The sequence below is a fragment of the Nilaparvata lugens genome, chromosome X, assembly GCF_014356525.2.
Source record: "Nilaparvata lugens isolate BPH chromosome X, ASM1435652v1, whole genome shotgun sequence".
Taxonomy (NCBI): Eukaryota; Metazoa; Arthropoda; class Insecta; order Hemiptera; family Delphacidae; genus Nilaparvata; species Nilaparvata lugens.
Window position 1 is genome coordinate 78015309 of NC_052518.1, and position 25785 is coordinate 78041093.

General features: G+C 34.1%; 1 protein-coding gene across 1 annotated transcript in view; it reads right to left on the minus strand.

The window, feature by feature from the left end:
* Nucleotides 1–21551, minus strand: part of LOC111052222 (uncharacterized protein ZC262.2) — a 36693-nt gene extending 15142 nt beyond the window's left edge. Inside the window, exons 1-3 of the mRNA XM_039441663.1 lie at nt 21241–21551; nt 16873–16941; nt 1120–1263 (exon numbers count right to left, since the gene is read on the minus strand). Of these exons, the coding sequence (XP_039297597.1) occupies nt 1120–1263; nt 16873–16941; nt 21241–21288 (261 nt within the window). The 5' untranslated portion in view covers nt 21289–21551. The remainder of the gene's footprint in view (nt 1–1119; nt 1264–16872; nt 16942–21240) is intronic.
* Between the last annotated feature and the right edge of the window lie 4234 nt (nt 21552–25785).

A 25785-nucleotide genomic window follows, 5' to 3' on the forward strand; every position in this document is an offset into this window, starting at 1 on the left:
ATTCCATTTACGAAAGACACTGACAAATTTAAATTCAGAATAAATACTAGACAAATGATTCTGTATCCTAAAAGTATTTTCGCCTTTTGAATTGGTATTTAATTTAGTATCAAATATTTTTTACAAGAAGGAAGCCTCTTGAACTAGTTTAAAATCAATTTGTGATATTGTGTGTAGACTGGGCCTATAATTATAAAGTTCACTGCTCTCATAACCTCAGAACTGCTTGGGACAATTGAATGGATAAGGTGCAGTTTTATAGTTTTTCATACAATAAGATTTATAGTGAAATGAAAATTAATGGTTTGTCTTTAAGACTAGTTTTAATGGCAATCATCATAAAATATTTTGCGACCGTGTGTACCGCAAATTCGGACACCAGTGAGACACCAGCCAGGATTGGTGGCTGGACTGGCGACCCGAGTGATACCACCCGGTCGCCAGAATCTGGTGACCCTCTATCGACCCTAGTGTGATTAGTGCAACAACACCTAATGCCCCGCGATTCACTCTAACCTGATTCCACTGGTAGCCTAATTTGATACAATCCTAGTCAACAAAAAGCATTTATTCATTCATATGACTTTTATTGGCAGGGAGATCCTTTCGGATGTTCTGCACCGCCGTATTACCCAATGTCACTTCCTATATAAACTCAAGTTTATAGGTTATATATTGGGTTCATTAAGTTTTATCACTAAAAATTCACACTTGAAATGATACTTTACAATTTACAAGTTCTAAAAACTTGTAAACAAACAAACTTTACAAGTTCAAAACTAATAAAAACTATTCCTAAACACCATTTCACACTGAATAAAAATATTAAGTTTCGATAATAATTTTCAAATTAAAAATTTCACATTACAAATTTCAAAATAGCATTTTGGTGACAGTCAAGATTGAAGATACGTGAAATGTTGTAAAAATATCCACTCTATTTTAATAAAAATTATTATATGTGTGCTCACACATCAAGCATGCTCCTGTAAAATAATAATTTTTATTAAAATAAAGTTGATATTCTAACAACATTTCAAGTCTCTTCAATTATGGAAAAGTTCCACAACATCAATATTCACGCTACAGTCAAGATTTTTAAAAATGTCTGAACCGTACCTGACTTTTTGTTATGTTCATAGCAACTATCCCATGGCTTCCATCTGAAGAACAGGAAATTGAATCAGAACCGCTGATCTCCGACGACTCAATGGCGCTGGACAAACATGTTTTTGTTTCAGATTCCAACGGTGATGATTTCTCCTAAAAGATAGTAAGATAGTAAGAATTATTTATTCACGTAAGTTACAATACATTCTGGTTTGTACACGAACTTACAATAAATTACAGTATAGCAGCTAATTATGCAACAAATTTCACATATTATGAAAACTTATTAATTACAATGAAGATTGAATGCAGCATTAGAATATTGATAATATAGTATTGTAATGTAACTACATAAATCGGCGGTGTTTCAACAATGAATAAATGAGAATTTCAATGAATAAATATACACCCCACTATAAATTATATGTGTTGGGCTATAAGTAATTAACTGCTTATTGCGTGTTATAATTACTATTTACAAAATTCATTCACTGATATGGGACTAAAGTTTTTTATAATAAAATTAGTAAAAATTTACAATACAAACCAAATTATGAAATTAGTAGATAATTTCATAATTAAATAATATTTATTAATGTTCTATTAAGGATAATAATAAGAAAGTTAATTTTTAGAAAAATGAAAAACAGTAAAGAAAAGAATGAAGAATAAATAGTTTCAATATTTACAGTCTAACTAAATTTTCACAATTCTCCACACCAATATCAACCAACCAGGAAAATAAACTTTTCTTGAACCTGTGTCTATTGAATTCTTCCCTAATGTAACTTGGTATTGAATTGTAAATTTTTGGTCCCAAATATATGTAGTTTCTTTGCCCAAATGTAGTGTTCATCCTTGGCACTATTAAATTCGTGTTTCTCTGCCTTGTTTGATGGTTATGATCTGCCAGTCTTATTTTTTTATTCAAATTTTATTTATTCAAGTAAGTTACAACACATTCTGGTTTATACAAGAATCTACAATAAATTACAGTACAACAGCCAATTATGCAACAAATTTCACATATTATGAAAACTTATTAATTACAATAGGACGTCCACGCAAGCGCTGGCTGGAGGATGGAGGATGTGGAAGATGATCTCCGGAAAATAGGCGTTAGGGGATGGAGACGTAAGACTGCCGACAGAGAGGAGTGGAGAGGCATTCTTGAGGAGGCCAAGGCCCTGGATGGGCTGTAGTGCCATGGAGTAAGTAAGTAAGTATTAATTACAATGAAGATTGAATGCAATATTAGAATATTGATAATATAGTATTGTAATGTAAGTACATAAATCAGCGGTGTTTCAACAATGAATCAAATCAAATCAAATCGTTTATTGCACAAAAATATATACAGAATACAACTGAAAGGAAATTGACAACTTTGTGCTACACGTCGGCAAAAGAAAACTTGTACGCCGACGTGGAGTCTTAATATAACTTATTCACTTATACATTAATATTAATATATAAAATGATCCTACAATATTATAATATAGGCTAACAGTAATTGACATTCAACCAACTAAATATTCCATTCTAAGAAATAACAATAAATTAAAGATATACATAAAGCTGAATTTAAGATTCATACAACATCAATCAATATTAAACCAAATCATTAATTGAATAAAAATAATTTTCTTTCACCCAGGTATGGAAATCTTTTATTTTAGGCTTCTTTAACAACCATCCTCTTGGAACTTTATTATAGAGTTTATTTCTCAAATATGAAATACTTCTACGGGATAGGGTGCTATCAACTCTTTCAATTGTGATTAAGTTTTGAGCGACTTGTCTAGTTACTCTTTGAAAATTTTGAATATTTTTTAATTTGAGCACATGTTTCTTAATAGTCTTTAAAATGAACAATTGTCTTATAGTGAACAGATTGGAATTTTGAAACAATGTGACACTTGGGAAATCTCTCGGATACCTCATTATTGTTTTGATAACTAACTTTTGTAAAACAAATAGAGGTTTTAAAGTTGAATCAAAAGTTCCTCCCCATATAGAATTACCATACTGAACTAAGGATTGGAATAGAGCAAAATAAACAGATTTTAGTAATTTTAGACTCAAAATACTTCTAAGCATGTACATTTTTAAATTGACCACCCTTAATTTTCTACAAAGGTAGCTAATCTGAGGTGACCAGCGTAGATGCTTATCAACAAAAATACCAAGATACTTGTAATTGTTTACACTCTCAATAACCTCATTGCAAGAATCACATGGATACCTGTTACAAGCATTATTCAAACAAAGCCTGTTCATATCTAGATCTCCTCTTGTTGTTGGACTGAAGGTCATACATTTTGTTTTACCAAGATTTAGTCTCAAATAATTACATTTTAGCCACTGAGAAACCTTATAGTAACCCACTTTTGTTTGCTTGATAACATCTTCCCAGGAACCTTCTTGGAAGATAAGTGCTGTGTCATCAGCAAAACAAATTGTCTTAGACCCAACTGAGTCCAGTACACTAGGCAGGTTATTAACATAGATCAAAAATAAAACTGGTCCCAATACAGTCCCTTGAGGTAGACCCCATGTCACATCTCTAATCTCACTATTACTACCACCACAGCTAACGATTTGGCTTCTACCCCTTAGATAACTTTCAAAGAAATCTAACTCTATTCCTTGAATACCAATATTAGATAGTTTCTGGATCATTTTATCATGTGGTACTGTGTCAAAAGCCTTGGCCAGGTCCAGAAACATTACCAAGGTTTTTTTATTTGTTTTGAAACCATTGTATATTGTCTCAGTTAAGGACTCCAATGCATCCTCTGTGCTTCTACCCTGTTGGAAACCAAACTGCCTCTTATCAAGGATTTTATTAACATCTAGATATTCAACTAATCTTTTCTTTACCAATTTTTCGAAAATTTTAGAAATAGAACTTAGCAAGCTAATTGGTCTATAATTTTGAGGTATTTCTTTACTCCCCCCCTTGTGTAAAGGAATAACTTTTGCATGCTTGAAATGCAAGGGAAAGTATCCAGATGAAAAACAACAATTGAAAATTTCTGAAAGAGGTTTAGAGATTGTGTCAGTTAAAAGTTTTAGCACGCTGTTGGATATGTTATCCCATCCAGGTGCCTTATTATCATTCAAACTTTTGATTACTTCCTTGATTTCTGTTTCAGTAACAAAATTGAAATTAAATGCATTTTCAATATCTATTGTTTGTTCCAAATATTGATCTTCATTCTGTCCATGTATATCAATTTCCTGCGCTTGATTTATACCTACATTCACAAAATAGTCATTCAAAGCATTAAGATCTTGATTTGCATGTAATTGTGAATTCTTATTTACCCCAATAATTGCTTGATTTATCACAGACCATATCTTCTTAGGGTCACCTTGAGCTTTATTTATTTCTGATTGATAATATAAATCTTTTGCTTTTCTAATTAGATCTACTATTCTATTTCTGTAAGACAGGAATTTCCTTCTCAGCTCTACATTAAATGGTTCATTTTTCAATCTTTTATATAATCTATCTCTTATAGTTATGGACTTTAGAATTCCATTGGACATCCAAGGTTTCAAATGTTTTTTAGTTAAATTAACCTTTTTAATAACTGTTGCTCTACTGATGCACGTTTTTACATTATTTACAAATTCATTTACTAATGTTTCAATACTTCTATTCGCGTCAATCTCCCAATTCATTAAAGCACTCTCCTCTAACAACTTTTCTTTATTAACATTCCTCACTTCAATAAACTTACATGGCTTACTAGATCGAGAACAAACATCTTTTTTAATTGATGCGTGAAGAGCAGTCGCATAATGATCAGTAATTGACATTTCTAATCCAGCAGTTTTTAATGAGTCATTATGTTTGGATTTAGAAAAAAAAAGGTCTAAACAAGTATTTGAAGCAGGACGAGTTTTTCTATTGACAAAGGACTCAAACCCATGCGAACTCATAATAGACAAATAATCATGCGTTTTTTTAGAGTTACATAACAAATCAATATTTACATCACCTATCACTAATGAATAATCAAAATTAAAGCATGAACCATTCATATAATTATCAAGTTGTTCTATAAATAAAGGTATACTTGTACTAGGAGATCTATAAACGGATGTTACTAAATATTTATTATTTTTAGTTTGCAGCTCAACAGCTAAGAAAGGATATTCGTTTGGACTATCAATTTTTTCGAGGAAATACTATTAGCTACATACATGACAATTCCATCTGAACGATTCAAGGAGTTACTTTTTATATATAAATTATAGCCATTAATGTTTAACAGTGATTTTTCTTCTTCAGAAGTCCAGGTTTCAGTAAAAATTAGAACCTCAAATTTTGTTCTCATGCTGTTCAAAATAATGAGAATTTGATCAAAATTTCTTTTCAAACTTCTTATATTTAAACTAAAAATATTCAATTCATAATTAAGGGGCTGGATATAGTTCAAGTATTCATCGGTACTTTCACATTCCCTAACACTGTTAATACTATCTACAAATTGCGTGAGATCATTCATAATAAATGTTTAATCAAACCTGTAGCAACACTTTATTCCTCTCCGTTGATAACTTTTTTCAGATAGTCCAGTCCCTTGACTTTGAATACAGGTGAGCCCTCCGACTTCTTAGCGCACATTTGTGAACCACGAAACCAGACGAATTTCAAATCATTTTCCCTAGCTAACTCACGAGCGGCTTTCAGTTCTTTAGCACTCTTGGCAGTCAGCTGATTCATTAGCCTGAAGTGTCCGTTCGGCAGGTTTCTGTTGATTTTTTTCACGTCGATTCCGGGGCTGCTCCTATCTTCTCTGCTTATGGTTTGGAAAGCCGTCATCCATTTGTCCCTCATACTCCTTCTCACGAACCTGACGACAATCATCGGTGTAGTCTCTCGGTTCATGGATGGCAGTCTGTGAGCGACGCTGATTTCGTTTGATGAAAAATCAGACACTTGGAGAGCACTGGCTACGCCTTGTAGGATTTCGTCCATGTTTTCGTTCTTTGTTGCAGGTATACCGGTTAATAATAAATTTTCCCTCCTGGTATATTCTTCTAATATTTCATTTCTCTTAGAAAGAAATTTCACTTCTTCTTTCAATTTTTGGTTTTCAGTGATTAATTGTTCATTAGCTTTTTTGATTTCTCCGATTTGAAACTATCAAAACTATCCGAAACAAATTTTACTGAGTGAGTTAGTTCCCCTAATTGTTGATCAATATCTTTTTTCAACGATTTTGAAAACTGTTCAAATAAAACAGTCATTTTTCGCATTAAAACATCACTTTCCATTTCACTCTCTTCTTGTCCTGGTGACACAGACACCTGTTTACAAGCACTGCACTTCCATTTATTCCGATTATCCTTTGAAAGTTTTTTGAAGTTCTTTTCGGTTAAATAGTGGCAGATGTAATGACATTTTTGTTTACACGAAGCACAAATTATTGAGTCTTCATCACTGAAATTGCCGAGGCAAACGTTGCAGTTATTCATATTTCAAACGTATCTATAATATGCGAGCTAAACAGAATACGAGTTTGATGAGTAGACGGTCACGATAAACAAGTCAGTACACTCAATAATAGATAAGCTGCAAACAATAGTACAATTCACTCCTTGTCACCACAAACACGTCCGCTCGTCACCGCTGCTCGACTAAGACTGAATAAATGAATAAATGATAATTTCAATGAATAAATATACACCCCACTATAAATTATATGTGTTGGGGGATAGTAATTAGTTGCCTATTGCGTGTTATAATTACTATTTACAAACTTCATTCACTGATATGAGATTAAGGTTATTTATAATAAAATAAGTAAAAATGAATAATACAAACAAAATTATGAAATTAGTAGATAAATATTAATGTTCTATTAAGGATACTAATAAGAAAGGTTATTTTTAGAAAAATGAAAAACAGTAAAGAGAAGAATGAAGAATAAATAGTTTCAATATTTACAGTCTAATAACTAAATTTTCACAATTTTCCACTCTAATATCAACCAACCAGGAAAATGAACTTTTCTTGAACCTGTGTCTATTGTGGTACGATTGAATGCGTGTTTCTCTGCCTTGTTTGATGGTTATGATCTGCCAGTCTTATGTATTCGTTGTTTCTCCTCATTCGCGTGATGATAGCCTGGATGTAGAGTTGTCTTACACTCAGTACTTTACTTTCCTTGAAAAGAATGTTCGTGGGGAATTGATTCTCCTTGAAGCCTATTATTTTTAGTAGGCCTATTCGTTTTTGAAGTTTATAGAGAGGTTCAACATGTATAAAATTCGTAGCTCCCAAGATAATTATGACGTATCTTAAAATTGATTGCACTAAAGAAAAATAAACAGTTTTTAATGTCTCATAGTTGAGGATTTTACGGAGTTGATAGAATTTGTAGAGAAACTTCCTGATCCGGGTATTTGATAAATTAATGTGCTTGTCCCATTTGAATTTGTTGTCCACTATTGTTCCTAAATATTTTATTTCATTGACTTGTTGAATTGAAGGGCAATCACACGGGTTGTTGGTGCTTCCAGAGTGATGCAGGATTATTGAAGAATCCGGTGGTCTCGTCTGTTCTGTCAGAGAAAAGGCTAAAAATTTCGTTTTTGTTGCATTTACTGTAAGCAAATTTTCTCTCAACCATTTATCGACTTTCATCAATTCTTCCTGTGCCAGATTAAAAACTTCCTCCTTCAAATAGTATACACGTATCATCAGCAAAAGCTATTACTCTTCCTCTTATCTTAATTGAACATAGCTCATTTGCATATGCCAGATACAGAATTGGCCCAAGAACTGTTCCTTGGGGAATCCCAAACTTCATCGTTTCCTCTGAACTGAGATGTTCTTCAACTTTGACTTTCTGACGCCGGTCACAGAGGTATGATCTAAACCATTCTAGAGGAGCTCCTCTAATTCCCATGGCTTCTGATTTCTTCAGCAGCAAACTGTGATTAACAGTGTCAAAAGCTTTTGCTAGGTCCAGGAACACTGCTGCACATTTTTTGTTATGGAACACTGCTGCACATTTTTTGTTATTTTCTATCTGTGACAAAATTTGACAATTCTAGTACCGCATCTTCTGTACTCCTCCCCTCACGAAAGCCAAATTGATTCCTAGATAGTAAGTTGTTTTTTCCATGTAATCCACAAGACGTTTCTTTACCAGTTTTTCCAAAATCTTAGAAATATTGCTTATAAGTGGAATAGGTCTGTAATTGGTGGTATTTGTTTTGTCGCCTCCTTTATGTAATGGTCTAACACATGTCTCTTTCATAGCTTTTGGAAAAATTCCTTTTGACAGACTTAAATTAAATATGTGAATTAATGGTTTAACAATTACATTTTTTATCGACTTGAATGTTCTATTATTGATTCCATCAAGTCCTGGAGCACTGTCATTTCGCAAACTACTAATAGCTTCAAGAAGCTCATCTTCAGTTACTGGGTGAAAGTAGATGGAGTGTAAAGTTCTTGAAACAGGTTTATATTGGGATATGATTTGGTCAAGTGGTTTTCTCAAGGAATCTATTATTGTCTCTGCCATTTCTTCACCTACATTTGTGAAAAAGTTGTTCACGTGGTTGAGCACAGTTTCTGGATTTTCCTTTAGATTGAAAATCCTATCATCTATTGATAGATTTTAGAAAACATGAGTTTGTGGATTTGAGTGGAACTTTCAATATTTTTTTGCAATTGTGAAGGAAGAGTTTTGTTTGGATTCGTATTTGGAAATTGATCAATCTAATAAATTCAAAATTGTAGTAGATACATTTTTTGACTCAAAATTGTGTACGAATTATCATTTAAGTTACGTAAGTAGCATAACCTTCAGACTGTGTATTCCAAATTAAGGTTTGAAGCAGTTTTGGGCAAATGCCTGTTGTTTTTACCTGAATTGTATTTGCATATGAATAAATAAATAAATAAATAATAAATAAATCTATTCTAATATCATTCCATTTCATTTTTGTTTTTGATTTAGAGTCAGTAGCAAATTTGATTACTTTCCACTTTTTTTTATTATCCTTTCCAGCTTCATACAATTTCTCTCTATAGTATTGGTCCTTTGTTTCATGAATTAAAGCTGTGAGTATATTCCTATACCGACGATAGAAGTTGGTTAAGTTAATGTTGTTTGGGTCTTCCTTTCTTCTTTTGTTGAGTAGATTTCTGGTTCTTATTGCTGCTATTATACCTCTGGTGATCCATGGTTTGATGGGTTTGTACTTCCTCTGCCGCCGATGCTGCTTCATATTATTTTGTATATGTTGTCTCAGAGTTGATAAGAAGGTGTCATAAGATGTATCTGGATTATTATCTTCTAAAACATGAATCCACTCCTCATTCATTCTTCAAGCTATTAATGTCTATTTTCTTGTTTATTTCATGTGTTCCAGTTTCATGACCAAAACATTTTAGATTGTCACAAACAATTTGAGGCACAAACAACAACTATTGTTTATCATCTATTTTCCATTTAAAACAAGAACATTGAGAGATTTATTGAAATTTCATTACTTTTGCTGACTTGAGAGATTACTCTATCTGAGGAAAATTCATAGAATAAAATTTATTTTGTTATAATAACCATAGCCTACATATTATTATTGCAACTGAATTTCCGTTTGTCAGTAAGTGAATTTGTGCCTGTGGTGATTTGAAGTAATTTGAATAGTTATTTCGTTTATAGCATTCCTGTTAAGCTTCTTATGGAAATAATAATTGGGATTTATTATTTTATAATAATTTAGAATAGAATGTTATTATAGTTATTATTGCTTCCTGACTCGAATAGCAGCTTGTTTATAGGTATTTACTAAAGTCAGCTCGGGAGCTGAGATAAGTGGTGGCTGCTCTGATGACCGCTCACCCCTCACCCCTCACCGCTGGCTCGTTAGTGTTTTGGCAGATTTAGTGGCGTAAACATCTCTGATACTTCCGCTCCGCGACGCTTACCTATCGGCGGCGGCAAGTGCGCTATCCTGCCCCATCCGGTAGGGCACCCTACCTTATCCTGTCCGTACGGTAGGGCCGACTCCGTACCCTATGTACTCTCTACGCTACGGCAACAGCTTCTTCGTCTACTTTGCGACGATTTTGTACACGAAAGAGTTCTTGAGCTGTTGAGCTACCTCAAGACTTTATCCCTATCCTTTCGCGACGACTTCGAGCGCGGTGCGAGTTCGTGAGCCGACTCAAGACTCTATCCCATTTTCTACGCGACGTCTTCGACCTCGCATAAGATCCCCGATCGTATTCCGGCATCCTGATCCCTATATCTTTTCCATAAGCAGTTTTCAGATTGCTGTTCTCTACCCTACGCAGTTCCAGACTAGTATTATTGCAACAAAGTAGTTCCAATGCAAAGCAAGAGTAGAACATACTAGTGATAAATATTTTATCAATGCAAGAAAAGTAGTGTGAGTGTGCTACACCAGATTTTTCACGGTTGCTATGAAACTTTAATTACATAAGAAATATGGAATAGCAAAAGCCTTGACAATGAAGCTTACGGTACTCCCAGTGTCTAATATTGCATTAGATCTGATGCCGTTAATAAGAATTATCGAGATAACAGTTATATCAGTTATATCGAGTGAGTTTGTTATCGGATGAAACTGGAGTAGAAATACAATTGGATAAAGCAGTAGTTTTCTTAATTGAGAATCGACTTGATTTGCAGACTTTGGCAAGATGGCTTGGTTTTCCACATTGATTATAATTTAATGATCTGGCAGGACAATGAGCACGATCATGTTGTTGAAAATTCCACAAAATTACTTTCCACTTAAAAGGGACATGTGCAGGATAGAAGCCATACAGCGGTAGGGATTCAACGGCGGCGATGTTGCCGTTCTGAACCGGCCAGCGTTCTCAAATTTCTAGTGAGTATTCAATCGCTCATGTTAAACTTTAGAAGTTTCCTCTCTGAAGGCATTGAGTAGACTGACTCTAATCGACAAATTGGCATTTTTTAAATTGACAAATCTAATCAACAACTGCGCTTCTACCTATGACTCTATACATCACTGTAATTGGCTGATCTCCCTCCATTTCTCTGCGCCGCATATTCCTCCAAGTCAGAAGTAATTTTGTACGGAGTATAGGATTTATTAGCAAGTGCTTCAGATTTCTCTGATGTCTTCCATACAACTTTATGTATAATTATTAAGTGCATTGACATTTGGAGTAGTCTTTTCATAAGATTCATTGAAAATCTCGGCTACTTCCATAAAAAGAGATCGATCTAAAGCTTTGAACAATGATAAAGATCATTTCTCTAATGATCGTTGTATAATCTGTGAAGACTGGAGACCAGAAACAAGAACATCCCTGACATGATAATTTCGATTCTGTTCTGTCGTTAGACTAAGGGCCGTTTGCACAGTGTAAGTTTAAGCTAAAGCTTGAACCAAATCTGGATTTTTTTTTGGTTCAAATTAAAATTCCGTTTGCACAGTATGAGCTTAAAATCTGTATTGAGTTTAAAACTCTTGGAAAGTTTAAACCTCCAAAGCAGGAGGTTTAAACCAAATAATTTGGATTAACTTGACATCTGTAAAGATTTGATGGAGAAACAGCTGATAGTAAATTATTTTTCAACGTTTGTTTTTAATGCTTCTGTAGACGATAATAATTATTATTTAGGTTATAAGTGAATCATTATTTGAATGTAAATATAATTATAATGGTAGAATTGATAGGAGTTTTTATTGTGATTGATAAAGATGACTGTGAAGAAATTTGGAAACTGAGAAAAATTAAGCAAAAAACGAATCATATGAATTTCTGGGATGATAAGATAATTTTTCAAACGGTTTTGCTTGAGTAAAGCAACTGCCAATTTAGTATCTGATTAAATACACTACTTGATAGAAAATAAGACAACTTTTAACAGTGGTCTTTGATTAGAAAACATGTTCTTAAAACACATAAAAGAGATATTTTGCTTTCGAAAGATTTCTAATAAACAAGGAAGACCGTAGTAGATTTAAGCGTAACAAAATAACTTTTTCTTACATTCTAAAATATATTTTTTGGTGCCAACTAAATATAAATTATATATAATAGTAATATAGCAATCCTTCATTTCATGAAGAACTTCTTGATCGCTTTTCACTTTTATTACCGTACAGCTTACAGCTCTGTGGATTTGGTACGAGGAAATAGTAGCTACATAACCTCAATTTACTGATGGTTTGTAAACAAATAACAAATTTCCTGTAAAAATCAGCCTTCCTGATATTATGAACAATGACATTCTATTACCAACTTAACGCTGAACTAGTTTAACTTAAACTGGATTAGTAAATGCTCTGAGTAAACCGATTCAAGTTTAAACTTTCAGATTAACTTAAACTCGATTAACTTAATCGAGTTTAGCAATGTATACTGTGCAAACGGCCCTAAGAAAATTACAGCCCAAGTGTAATAGGAATGAGAGTAAACACGACATTAAGTATTCAATACCTTTAGAAAGGTTTTTAATAAGTTGAACTATACAGGTTTCGAATTGGAATGAGTTTGTTTGGAGACTTAGTAACAGTAATAACAAATTCAAAAACATAGGTTGTTATACTACATTCTTCCCCCCAAAGATTTAATGAATGTAATCATTCAAATAATTAGGAGGTCTTCTATTTCTAAAACTTCTTCTTGGATGTGTATTTTGATTTTCTTGTCCAGTAGTCTGTTGTCTAGGTTGTAAGCTTTCGGCAGTAGTACTAGTTTCGTTTTCTTGGTTTTGGGTTGCTTGAGGATTATGAAAGTATTCGAGTTCAGGTTGGGGAGTTGGTTTGTTCTTCGTGATCTCTGTTTTCGTACTCTCCAACCTGAGCAAGATGACGTGTTGATACTGTGGTTTCTCTTCCATCAGGTAGCTTTACATGTGCATATTCAGCATTTCCATGTAGAAGTTGGACCTCTTCAACAAGTGGCTCATATTTAGATGTTCGATTGATTTTTTCAAATAGACAGGGCCGGAATTGAGAAGCCAAGAAGGAGCTGAAACACAATTGTTTCCAGATCTACGTGGGTGTAAGAGCATACGCTCATGAGGAGTTTGATTTGTGGCTGTGCAAAGTAATGTTCTTGTTGAGCTAAGAGCATCTTCTAAAACTGACTCCCATTGATTTATTTCTAGATTAAGTAATTTCAATGCTACCTCAATCGTTTTCCATAGAATACCATTATATCTTTCAACCTGTCCATTACCTGCTGGGTTGTAAGCAGTGGTTCTGCTAGTTGCAATTCCATGCGAGTTTAGGTAATTTTTCAAGTCTTGACTCATAAATGATGTTCCTCTGTCTGAATGTATGTAACTAGGAACCCCAAATGTAGAAAACAGGGGTTTCAGTTTTGATGTAACTGTAGATGATGACATGTCTGGACATGGGAAAGCAAAAGGGAACCGTGAAAACTCATCTACCATTACCAATAGATAACGATTTCGACTTGATGAAGGCAGAGGGCCTTTGAAATCGATATTTAGCCGTTCAAATGCAGAAGTGGCTTTAATCAAAGTCCCTTTGTGTTTGAAGAATTTGGGCTTGACAGCAGCACACACTTTGCAGGAGTTTGTTATGCGTCTGATTTCATCAATTGAGTAGGGTAAGTTTTTACTCCGAACCCAGTGGTACAAGCGTGTTACGCCTGGGTGGCATAGAGACTCATGTAAATCAACTAATAGATTTTCCTGATTTTGGATTGAAGAACATACTCTAGACAGAGCATCAGCAGCCATATTATCTTTGCCAGGTCTATATACAATATCTTAATGAAAACAAGACAGTTCCAGTATCTACCTCATTATCTTTTCATTTTTCACTTTACCATGACGGTTGTTATCAAACATAAAAGCTACCGACCTCTGATCAGTAATTAGCTTGAAATGTTTGCCAACCAAGTACCTAGTGACGCCATTTTCGCAGTGCTTCTACAATGGCTTGTGCTTCTTTCTCAACACTTGAATGTCTTTGTTCTGCTGGTGAGAGTATCCTTGAGAAGAATGCAACTGGACGGTTTGATTGAGTCAAAGTAGCAGCAATGGTGCTCTCAGATGCATCAGTTTCCACAATGAATTGTACTTCAGGGTCAATGCAGCTCACTACAGATCCAACTATTTCACTTTTTATAGTTTCAAACGATTGTAACCCTGCTTTAGACAAGGGAAATGCAGTACGCGCAAGAGGAATCACCTTAGTGGTGTTATCTGGTATTATTGATGCATAATGTGAAAACATACCAAGGGTCCTCCTCAGCGATGCAGTGTCTCTAGGCGGAGGTAAATTTTTCAGGGGTTCCAATCGGCTGGGGTCAGGCTTGATAGTTTTGTTAGATATATGATAGCCCAACAAGTTGATCGATTTCAATGAAAATGAAGATATCATTATTGATAGGTTGTATTTGTTTGCAGCTTTGATAAACTTTTTCAAGTTTATATCGTGTTGCTCCTGTGTTTTGCCACAGATTGTAACATCATCAAGGTAAGCATAAGTGTCTTGTAGCTGTTCAGACCGTATAACTTGGTCAATTACACGTTGGAACACTGCCACTCCATTAGTGACCCCAAACGGAATGCGTTTAAACTGGTAGAGTTGACCACATGCCTCAAATGCTGTGTACTGCTTTTCTTCTTTCCTTATCGTAATTTGGTGGTATGCACTTTTCAAGTCGATAGTACTGAAAAACTCATAATTTGCAACTTTGTTTACAATATCATCGATTCTTGGTAGTGGGTAAGCATCCAGTAATGTAAAACGATTTATAGTTTTGGAGTAATCAATGACCATTCTTTTCCTATGATTTTCGTTTGTAACCACTAACGCTTGAGCTCTCCATGGAGAAATGCTAGGCTCTATAACATCGTCTTCAAGCATTTTACTTACTTCATTTTCAATGAACTTTAAATCATCCGTACTGTGTCGATGATATTTGATTGCAATTGGTTTACATTGCGGTTTTAAATTAAAAAACAATGAAACCGGTTCTACAGTTGAGGCTACAGGATTGATCAAATATTATATATTATAATATAAATATATGATAGTAATATTTTATATTATTTATATATTGATCAATAGTCTCATTAGGCTGTTGTTGACGTGCAGATAGTTTATGTCTTGAAAATATTTCATTTACAGGTTTTACATAGATTCTCCTTAAAGTAGATATAGCATCGTTACACGTACCACTTTCGCTTATGTACTCATAAATATCAGGAGTGATGAAGTTGATAAGTGTTTTGAGCTTTTCAGAGTCTGATGATTGTGGTGCGACACTAGTAATGAAGTTCTGGAAAGTTTTGTGCCAATGTGTCCATTCCTTGCTTGCAATTGATAAGTTTGGATCCACACTAAACTTGTCTGGCTTTAGTATAGTATTCATTTTACAATATCAAGTTATTGAAATTGTAATAGGAATAAGAGCAAACACGACATAAGTATTCAATACCTTCAGAAAGGTTTTTAATAACTTGAACTATACATGTTTCGAATTGGAATGAGTTTGTTTGGAGACTTAGTAACAGTAATAACAAATTCAAAAACATATGTTGTTATACTACACCAATCTTAGTGCTTTAAGATATATAAAGAAGTGATAATTTTTGTTGCTTTCTACTAGCTAGGTGGAAACGGCTGTAAATCTCATTTTCGTTGCTTCCCACTAGCTAGGTGGAAGCGGCTGTAAATCTCATTTTTGTTGTTTTCTACTAGCTAGGTGGAAACGGCTGTAAATCTCATTTTTGTTGCTTTCTACTAGCTAGGTGGAAACGGCTGTAAATCTCATTTTTGTTGCTTTCTACTAGCTAGGTGGAAACGGCTGTAAATCTCATTTTTGTTGCTTTCTACTAGCTAGGTGGAAACGGCTGAATCTCATTTTTCGTCTTCTAATGGATTAATAGTTACTGTTCTATAGGTGGTGCATTCTGCTATTAAGTTGAAAAGTGCTGGATGAATAGCTCTGGATTCTTATCCTCGCTAATGTTACACAACGCCAGATAATTCTAAAAAGTTACTCGCCAGTGTTTACATTCTACTTCTGCTGTTGGGGAGTATGGATCAGAGTTGAGTCTTGCAGGTCGAAACACGTTTTCGTTATGAGAAATATAATTTTTAATGTCGTCTTCAGCAGGTATTTGTTTCTGTCTTGGCATCTTGAGCTAATAAAATTGTAGTGAGAATTGAACTACTTTTTCTAGTTGAAGTTATATTACCTCAAGAGAAGACCAAGAATAACATGATTGGTGAAGTTTGGTATAGATGTGAATTTGATATTTGTTTAAGGTTAATATGGAACTTGGAGTAGTAGTATAGATGTGAATTTGATATTTGTTTAAGGTTGATATGGAACTTGGAGTAGTCATGAAATATCATCACAGGACCTTTGAAAGCTATTACAACGCCTTAAAACAATGAACGATCTGGATCGTCTATCCATAAGTCTCCTAGGCAGTCCTCTTGTTGGTTCATCGAGTCCATTTTCACATATACAAAATGGCAGACCGAAAACTGACAGAAAGTGATAATGCAAAGAAAAGGCTACTATTGATAAACTAACTAATTTCTTTCATAATATGAGAAACTACAATTTTTTAATTCAACATCAAACATCTATTGATACAGCATGATGAACCATTTGTCAACAATACAGTTCGATTACAGTATAAAAGATTTAATTGATGGATAAAATTAGTGAATTGAGAGTCAACAAAGTCATTCACATAACTGAAGGTTGAACAAAACTGAACTCACCTCATCATCAGAGCTCATTTCCATAGCAACAGAGTCGTAATTTGCATCAAGTTCTTCGGGTTCTTCATCCTACAAACAAAAAAAAAATTAACAATAGTTGAAAAACGTGATTAGGAAATTTTCCAGGTCTGCTTTTCCAGGCCAAATTTACTTGGAGTGATTAAAGAAGTAGCCTATATGAGTGAACATTTCATAGAAATGAGTAAGTATTGTAAGTATTAATTCCCATTCATATTAAGTATGATTAGGATTTAGGATTGTTTCAAACCTCTTACAATGGACCAGGCAATATCGTTCGTATTTGGCGAAAGTTAGAAATTTCATAATCCATTTATTGTAATAAATTTTTAAGTTGATTGTCCTAAAAATGCAACACAGTTAGGCCAATCTCAATTTTCACTATTTAATGTCAAGAAATTCCAGAGTTGATTAATCGGGGTTTGTGCAAACATCCGTCAGTGAGATATTAATTGAACTTGATGCGCTTTTTTTATCAAAGCATTCTTTTAAATTTCCGTATTAACGACGGTCATATTTTTGAACTTCGACCATAAACAATAGACGAATGTATATAAAAGAATATTTTTTCACTTTAAATTACATTATTTATGATTATTCTTCGACATAATTGCCGTGAAGTTTGTCTTAACACATTTGTCTTACTAGTGGACCAGCCTACCAAGACCCTGTTCATAAGATGCTGCCGCCAAATGAGTTTAAGTGGGCTATGACGTTGTTTTGGTGCTCCTCGTTAGTTTGAGAGCTCTGCCCCAAATTCATGTCTTGAGTTTGGGAAACGGTTCAAGTTACTAGTGGCCAAGTTAAGTTTGTATGGCGAGTGTTTGAAATTATCCCATTTGGTTTGCTAGAGAAGACTTTTGGTTGCAGCAGCACTGTGAGGCCGAGTTGTCACGATTCATTTCAATTGACGTCATTAATTTTCCAACAATATTCTCGCACAATAATAACAGTAATAATTAATATTATCTCTTATAACGTATCCTGCGTAAACTTGAATAATTCTTCGTTAGATTTATGATGAACTATTCCTTATGCTTGCAAAAACGAATAATGCTATGCGACAAGCACTTGACGGCAGACTAAAGTGAAGTGGCCATGCTTCAGGGTCTATGAATCAACAATAATTGATGATTTGGCCGCACCGATCACAGGGCGTTGGTTGGGGATGAAAAGCTGTTCAGATCTGTGAAAATCATCCTCCTACCGCTTGTCTGTGTCGTATGATATGTGATCGGAGGTTGGAAATAATGACCCTCGTACTTTAGTGAATTAATATTAGTTACTAGCCTATTACCAGTTACAAATCTCATATTTTAATATCAGTAGGCCTACAGTTTGTATGCATTAGCCACTATCAGATATTTGATAAAAGATAATGCTATAAGGAAGGAGTGTTTGGAAGAAATTGAAATTGATGGTAATGTCTATAGTGCTAGGGATAATCCCAATATATGTGCTAATGCTTTTAACGATTTTTTCATCTCTATAGTAGAGAAAATGGTACAAAATATTCCTAGTGAGCCTGGTGACGATTTGCAACCAGACAATCCCCACAATCCGCAAGATTATTTTACTTTTCAATATGTATCGGAGACTGAGGTTGTGGAGGCGATCGAGAGTCTTAGAGGTGCATCTGGGCCTGGTCATGATGGCATTACTGTATCTGTTTTAAAATCTGTTAAAAGTATTGTTGCCTCTCCACTCAAACACATTATTAATGTAAGTTTTGAACAAGGTATTTTTCCAGATTCTTTTAAAACAACTGTAGTAAAACCAATATTCAAATCACAAGACAAAAGGAAAATTACCAACTATAGACCCATAAGTTTACTTTCGAATTTGGCTAAAATAATTGAAAAATGTGTAAAGAGACAGCTACATAAATTTTTGGAAGTGAATAATATTCTGTCAAAAAATCAATTTGGTTTTAGGGAGGGGATGGGAACACAGGAAGCAATTGCTGCTTTTGTTCAAGAAACAATCTTAAACTTGGATGTAGGTAGGAGACAAATAGCTATTTTTCTTGATCTTGCAAAAGCCTTTGATACAGTTTGCCATGATCGTCTACTTGATTGTCTCCGTAGCCTTGGTCTTGAGGATGTGACACTGGGATGGTTTTGCAGTTATTTAAAGAATAGGCAACAATGTGTTAGAGTCAATAACACTGTTAGTGAATATAAATCTGTTAAAATGGGAATCCCGCAGGGAACAGTGATTGGACCTTGCCTCTTCCTGATCTATATTAATGACTTTTGTAACCTTAATTTAATCAATGGGAAAATATTGTCATTTGCAGACGATGCAGTTTTAATTTTTCATGAAGAAAACTGGGCTAGCACATATGACTCAGCTGCTAGGGGACTGGGAGAACTAAAAAAATGGCTTGATAGAAGAAAACTGACTCTGAATTTGTCCAAAACAAAATACATCTCTTTTTCCTTGAATATACAGAATCAGCCAGTTAATATGTCACTTGTTTTGCATTCTCCAAATTGTCTTAGTCATGTAGATTTAGGGTGTTCAGTTAATTGTAATAAAATAGAGAAGGTTAGCAGTATCAGATATCTTGGAGTAATGGTTGATCAGCATTTAAAGTGGGATGTACATTTGTCGCAGCTTACTACACGATCTAGAAAACTTATTTATTTATTTGTGAAACTACGTTCTGTTTTGCCTATGAAAGTCATGAAGATAGTGTATTATGCACTGGCACAGTCATTGCTCCAATATGGTATTGTGGGTTGGGTGGTGCATATACAAATGTTCTAAAACCAGTAAAAACAATACAAAATTTAATATTAAAAATTATTCTGAAAAAGAATAGAATGTATTCAACAAGATTGGCTTTTTTGGAATTTTCAGTTCTACCGATTAGACAGATATACCTGAAACACATCATATTATATTATAAGAAGCTATCACTTTTTCATTTCATTAATAGAACGGATTGTGCTATTACAAGACGGGAGGAGTCAGGTCTGGTTACTGTTCCTAGATTATTGACTACTGCTGGTCAGCGTAGCTTCATATATTTATCTCCATCATTTTTTAATATTCTTCCAAGTAATTTGAGAGGTTTACTCGCCCAAAAAAACTTTGGACTACATTTGAAAAAGTATCTGGTTAGCTCTCATGGCTGGGATAGTGCCGAGAATTTCTGGATTACATTAGTATAGTAATTATTCCAATTGAATAGATTTCATTTTGTACCACATCTTATATCATGTTATACACTGGGCTAGGCAATATCAGGTCATTATTATAATTTATTATAATTTACAAATTTTGTTGCATTCTAACACATATTGTATGTAAATATATTGATCTATTATAGCATCACTGATTTATCTTGTTTATTGAAAGGATTTGATTTTAGTTGTTAATGTATATACTGTAATGTTAATTAATAATAAGTAAGTAGTCAAAGTACGGCTGCTCCTTCCCCAAGCTCGAGCTTGCTCTTTTGGGGAAGTAGTTCCTTATGTTTATTTGTATTTCCTATTGATTCATTTTGTTGTTATCTTTCTAAATTGTGAATTATTGTAATGCTTTTTCAAGGAATAAATAAATAAATAAATAATAATAAAGATCTATCCAAGATAGATATGTTAAGATATCACATTTTAACAGTTTGTCAGCCACTTCACCCTTCTCTTCCTGATGTACATAAAAAAGAACCAACAAGACTTGGTAACCCGGTCAGATGTGCATCACTACCACCAGGTTTAGATAGATGTACAAGACCAGGCAGGCATCGAGAGCTGATTACTATTCCCAGGGTGCACCTCCAGAGATCGCAGGTATGCTACAGGAGCTCAGTATTTGCTTCTTCAACAAGCTGCCAGCACAGTTTGGATTGGGTGCACTTGAGAAAGTGGTAGGTTAACCAAATACTTGAAGGTTTGGGACTACTAGTGTTCGGGAGTTTCTAGACAACGACTTGATTGAGATTTCGGTCTATTATCCAGACATGTTAACCTATAGTATGTTTTATTATTTGAAACCTGGGTTGGACCCCAACATCCCACACACTGCTATCTTTATCATAATCAAAGACCAAGTAAACATACTAGTAAGTGGACTAAGTTAGATCTGTGGTACGGGTTAGTAATAAACCATTATCTATTATGCATAGGTAATTCAACATAAACAGTAACAAGGCACCGATAATTAATTAGTGTTGTATGTTAATGAATGAAATAGTTGAGTAGAATAATGTAAGTTACTTTAGTTTTAAGAGCCATGTAAAAATGGAATACCGTATACTAACTTACACCCAGCTTCAATAACGGTCAAGTTGTAATGATTTGAGAATTGAAGCCAATTTATTGTAAATCAGAAACTTACCTTGTCTTGACTGTCTTCATCAGATTCATAATTAAAGAGAGACTCCATTTTTGATTGATAGAATTTTCGATCACTCTAGTAAAACTATTATTATAGAGGGACCAGTTTAAAATGTCATTGCAGATTCAAGTTTATCGAAGTACAGAAAATGTTTTGATTATAATGACACAGTAATAGTTATAATGTAAGGTAAAAATAGGAAAATACAGATGCAGGAATTCTATAGCCTCTGATTTATAAATAAGTCATAGCTTATTATTGGTTAGGAACAATTTCTGGCTGTTAGCTTTGGCTTGAAATGGTTGACAAATTCATGATCAGATGCTGTCTGCAGTCTGTCAGCTGGGCATCAAGGCCATCTGTGTCCAACACTAAGAGGCGTTTACATTTGTCAAGTTTACTCGAATTCCAGTTTTGTATAAATTAATGTATTTTGCAAACTTAAAGTCAAGCTTACAAACTTGAATCCATTAGCCTACCAATGTAGACAATTCTTCAAGTTTTGTTGATTCAACATGTTTGACTTTTGAATTCAACTTAAATCTTGAAGGTATAATCCAACGGCCAACCTACGAATCAGAATATGAGATGAATATTGGATACAGTGTTGTAAGTCAATGTGGAATGTATAGAAACAACTTAACAGAAAAGTATGATGCAAGAGAAGTAGGAAGAAAACTTTGAGACCAAGTAGAATTACAATTCATAATTAATTATATACTACTTTTACTTTTATATACTAATTTTATACTAATTTAATTATATACTACTTCTGAGGTTATGAAAACTTGAATGCACGTAAACTTGAAGTTTTCGAAATCACCCATTTAACCAAATGTAAAGAAACTGTAATTCTAGTGAACTTGGCTAAAAGTGTAAACCCCACTTAGCAAAGCACTGCAATACGCATGCGCAGGCAGGTAACGTATTTGTTGGATCTGTTCCGTTTTCTGTGATTACTGAGTAGTAGCGGTGACTGATCGAGTGCGCATGCGTGTGATTTATGTGTTCATTGTTAATCATAGAAAATTTTGGAACACTTCTAGTCCAAACAATGAATGCTCAAAGGAATGCATAAAGGGATATCGAAGGAAAAGTTTGGAGAACAATTTTTTACCCCGCAGTTCTGTTTGAGGTGGTTAGGAGGTAAACATATCAAAAGTACCCACCCCTATGGTGAGGTCCACGTTATAATGGCATGGTTTGATTTGCAATGGTATTGCTATCCTTGTCTATCACTCTACAAAGCGTATAGAGTGAAAGCGTATAGCGTAAACGTGAGTAACCAATAATTATGGGTTGGGTTGAGTTTGGTCGTTTGGTCTTGTCCATTCCACTATCAAACTTATGTCTTGATTCATTTTTTGCACGGTTTCATTTAGTTTAGTGATAGGACAACTTGCATGAATTTGAAGGTCATCTGCATATGTATGGAAACTGGAAAATTTTATAGAATAGGGGAGGTCATTTGCATACAGAGTAAAAAGAAGAGGGCCTAAAATTGAACCTTGAGGAACACCATGTGAAACATTCAACCAATTCGACCTGTTCTCTCCAAGAGAGACACATTGTTTCCTATCTGTAATATATGAATTGAACCAAACTATAGATTGATGACTAAAACCAAGAATAGCTAATTCATTTAGAAGAACTTTGTGATCAACAGTATCAAATGCTTTAGAAAAGTCAAAAAGAGTCAAGATTGTACATTTCCTTTGACCCATTGCTAACCCAATATCATCAGTGACATGTAGAAGTGCAGTTTCTGTTGAATGAGATTTACGAAACGCTGTGGCTACAGTGATGGTAACCGTAGCTACATTCGCGTTCCGGTAAATATTTGCGCATGCGCGGCTACCGCTATTTACATGTGCACTGTGGTGTTGATGGTTTTTTGTCACATGGTTATGATAACCTATCGTTTCAATGTTTCAATCATGAAGTTTACATCCTTGCAGGATTTAAAAAAAATTAGTGATGAAAAAGAAAAAAAATTAAAGGACGAGCTTGTATATTATGAATTGAAGTATAAATGTAATCATGGAGGTGTAATGAAAAGTAAGTCCAAGTGACATCGACCAAAAAAAAGTAAGTTTAAGGGAAAAGATATGTGAAAAGCCTTTAAACGAATCATTATAGACCTAAGCTATTTATTACCTAAACTCCCGATTTTTTTGTTGTGTTAGAGAGGGGCATAGGGGGTTTTGTACCCGAAAGATAGATTAGGAAACAACTTCAGAAGTGATACTTTTAGTTTCAGTTGGTGTTCAATTTTCAGCTGCTCTAATATAATTATGCTCTATTCAGATATGCTACACCATACATCCGCATAAATACACACTAAGCTCACCTTTTCTAAATACAGCATTGTAATGCTTATATGGATATATAATATATGAACATTAAAATGCTGCATTTAGACAAGGTAAGCTCCGGTAATGAGTGCTGTGACAAACGAAGTTTGTTGGCGCATCCGCAAACGAAGTCATAACTTTACTGGAACGCGAACTGGAGCTATGGGGTTACCGTAACTGTAACCACTGCGTTTACGAAAACCAGACTGAAAGTTATGAAGCTTCTTTTCCTACAGTTACATTGAAAAGTGGCCATTGCTGCACTGATTACAGAACGCAAAGAATCACTTTTCCGCTCTAGTGCGGGAAAAATTTTTTCTGCACTCCAGATTTGCAACATGGCAACTCAAAATAGTTAGTAGGTTATATGGAGCACCAGTGCAACAAAATCAAAATTAAGTTGGTAACTGTGACTGTGTTGCATGTTATAAGGAATATTGAGGCGGTGGACAACAGTGGATGACAGCCGCCTTCATTCATTTACTACTACATTATTATTCAATTTGACAATAAATTAAGGTTTTTATTAATAATAAAATTACACAGAAAAATATTTGATGCATTTCAGGGAATTTTACCCATAATTACCCACTTTTCATATTCAACGGTAACTGTAGGAAAAATTAAATGTGAAATATGTGCGCAAAGTTCCTTTGCTGCACTAAAGAAACCATTCCGCCCAAGCCATAGGCGTAAACGTTTCTTTCGGTGCAGCAAACTGTCACTTTGCGCACTACTTGCACAAATAACTATTTTCTGCTCAAGGAGCTCAGTAACTTGTGCATGTACAAGTCTTTCAAGTACTTTTGATAGTGAGGATAAAATACTACTGATAGGTCTGAGGTCTTCAAGGTCTGATAGGTCTGATAGCTCTATATTTGGAGATGGAACTTTATTCAAAGGACGAACTAGAGCAGCCTTCCAACTTTCAGGAAAAGATCTGTTCTCAAGAGACTTATTGAAAATAAATGTGATAGATGATAGAAAAGCAAAGAGCATTTTCTTGATAAATTTGATTGGTATTTTGTCAGCCTCAGTGGCATTGCTATGAATATGCTGGATTGCTTTGAGAGCTTCTTATTCTGAAATTGGATGGAAATGGAATTGATCTTCTAATTGTATGTTGAGGTTTGTTACTCGATCATTAAGGTCATTGCAATGATTTCTTATTGCTGACTCATCATGCTGATTTGAATGTGAAATTAAATGATTGTTTATATTGTCTAGATGTACCTAAGTCAATTTGGATTTGGGATTTCTGTTTGCCAAGACAAAATTCTTTTATACCATGCCATAGTGATGAAGAGTCTTATTTGTTGTCAGTAATGAATGAATTCAGGTACCTGATTGAAGAGCATAAGCATACTTTTGTAATCCTATCATTTGATATTATCATTAAATCTATTGCCTTTAATCACTAAACCAGTATAAAATATGAGATTTTCTATGTATGTTCCAATTACTAGGAAACATTTTTCGAAATTTAATAATTTACATTGAATGTAAATCGAATTTTGATAATATACATAAATATATTTCTTTAATCACTACTATTATTATCATTATTATATTCATTTAGTAATTAATCAACGCCACCTTAAGTACCGAACATTACATGGATATATGAACTTATTTAGGCTAATGTATAGATATATATATATATATAATATATATATATATATATATATATATATATCAGTAAAAGGATCGGCAGTAAGAAAAATGAATGTGTTAGATGAATTGAGTGACTACAGACACATTGGTTGTGAGGAGTTTGATGAGTGTGGTGTGTATGCTGGATTTTTGAGAGAGAATGGAATGAATGCTTTAAGTGTTATACATCTGAATATTAGGAGCTACCATAAAAATTTTGACAATTTTATTGTTCTTTTGGAATGTCTTGGATTTAAATTTGATGTCTGTTAGATTTCGTCTCATATTTTAGCCAGTATTATGGTCGTCCATCTTGTTTTTGTAATATTTGAATCTTCTGCTGCTACAGCCCCTGGACAACATCTCACTTGTCATGCGATCTCTGACGTCACATGAACTTTCAACAATTCTCAACATGAACCTTTGATTCAATATTTATCACTTCAATTTTACTGAGCATCAGTACACATTATTTAGTGGTTTCATTCATTCATCTTGTATGCTCGTAGGAGATACATTTTAACTTGGGAAGTTTGTG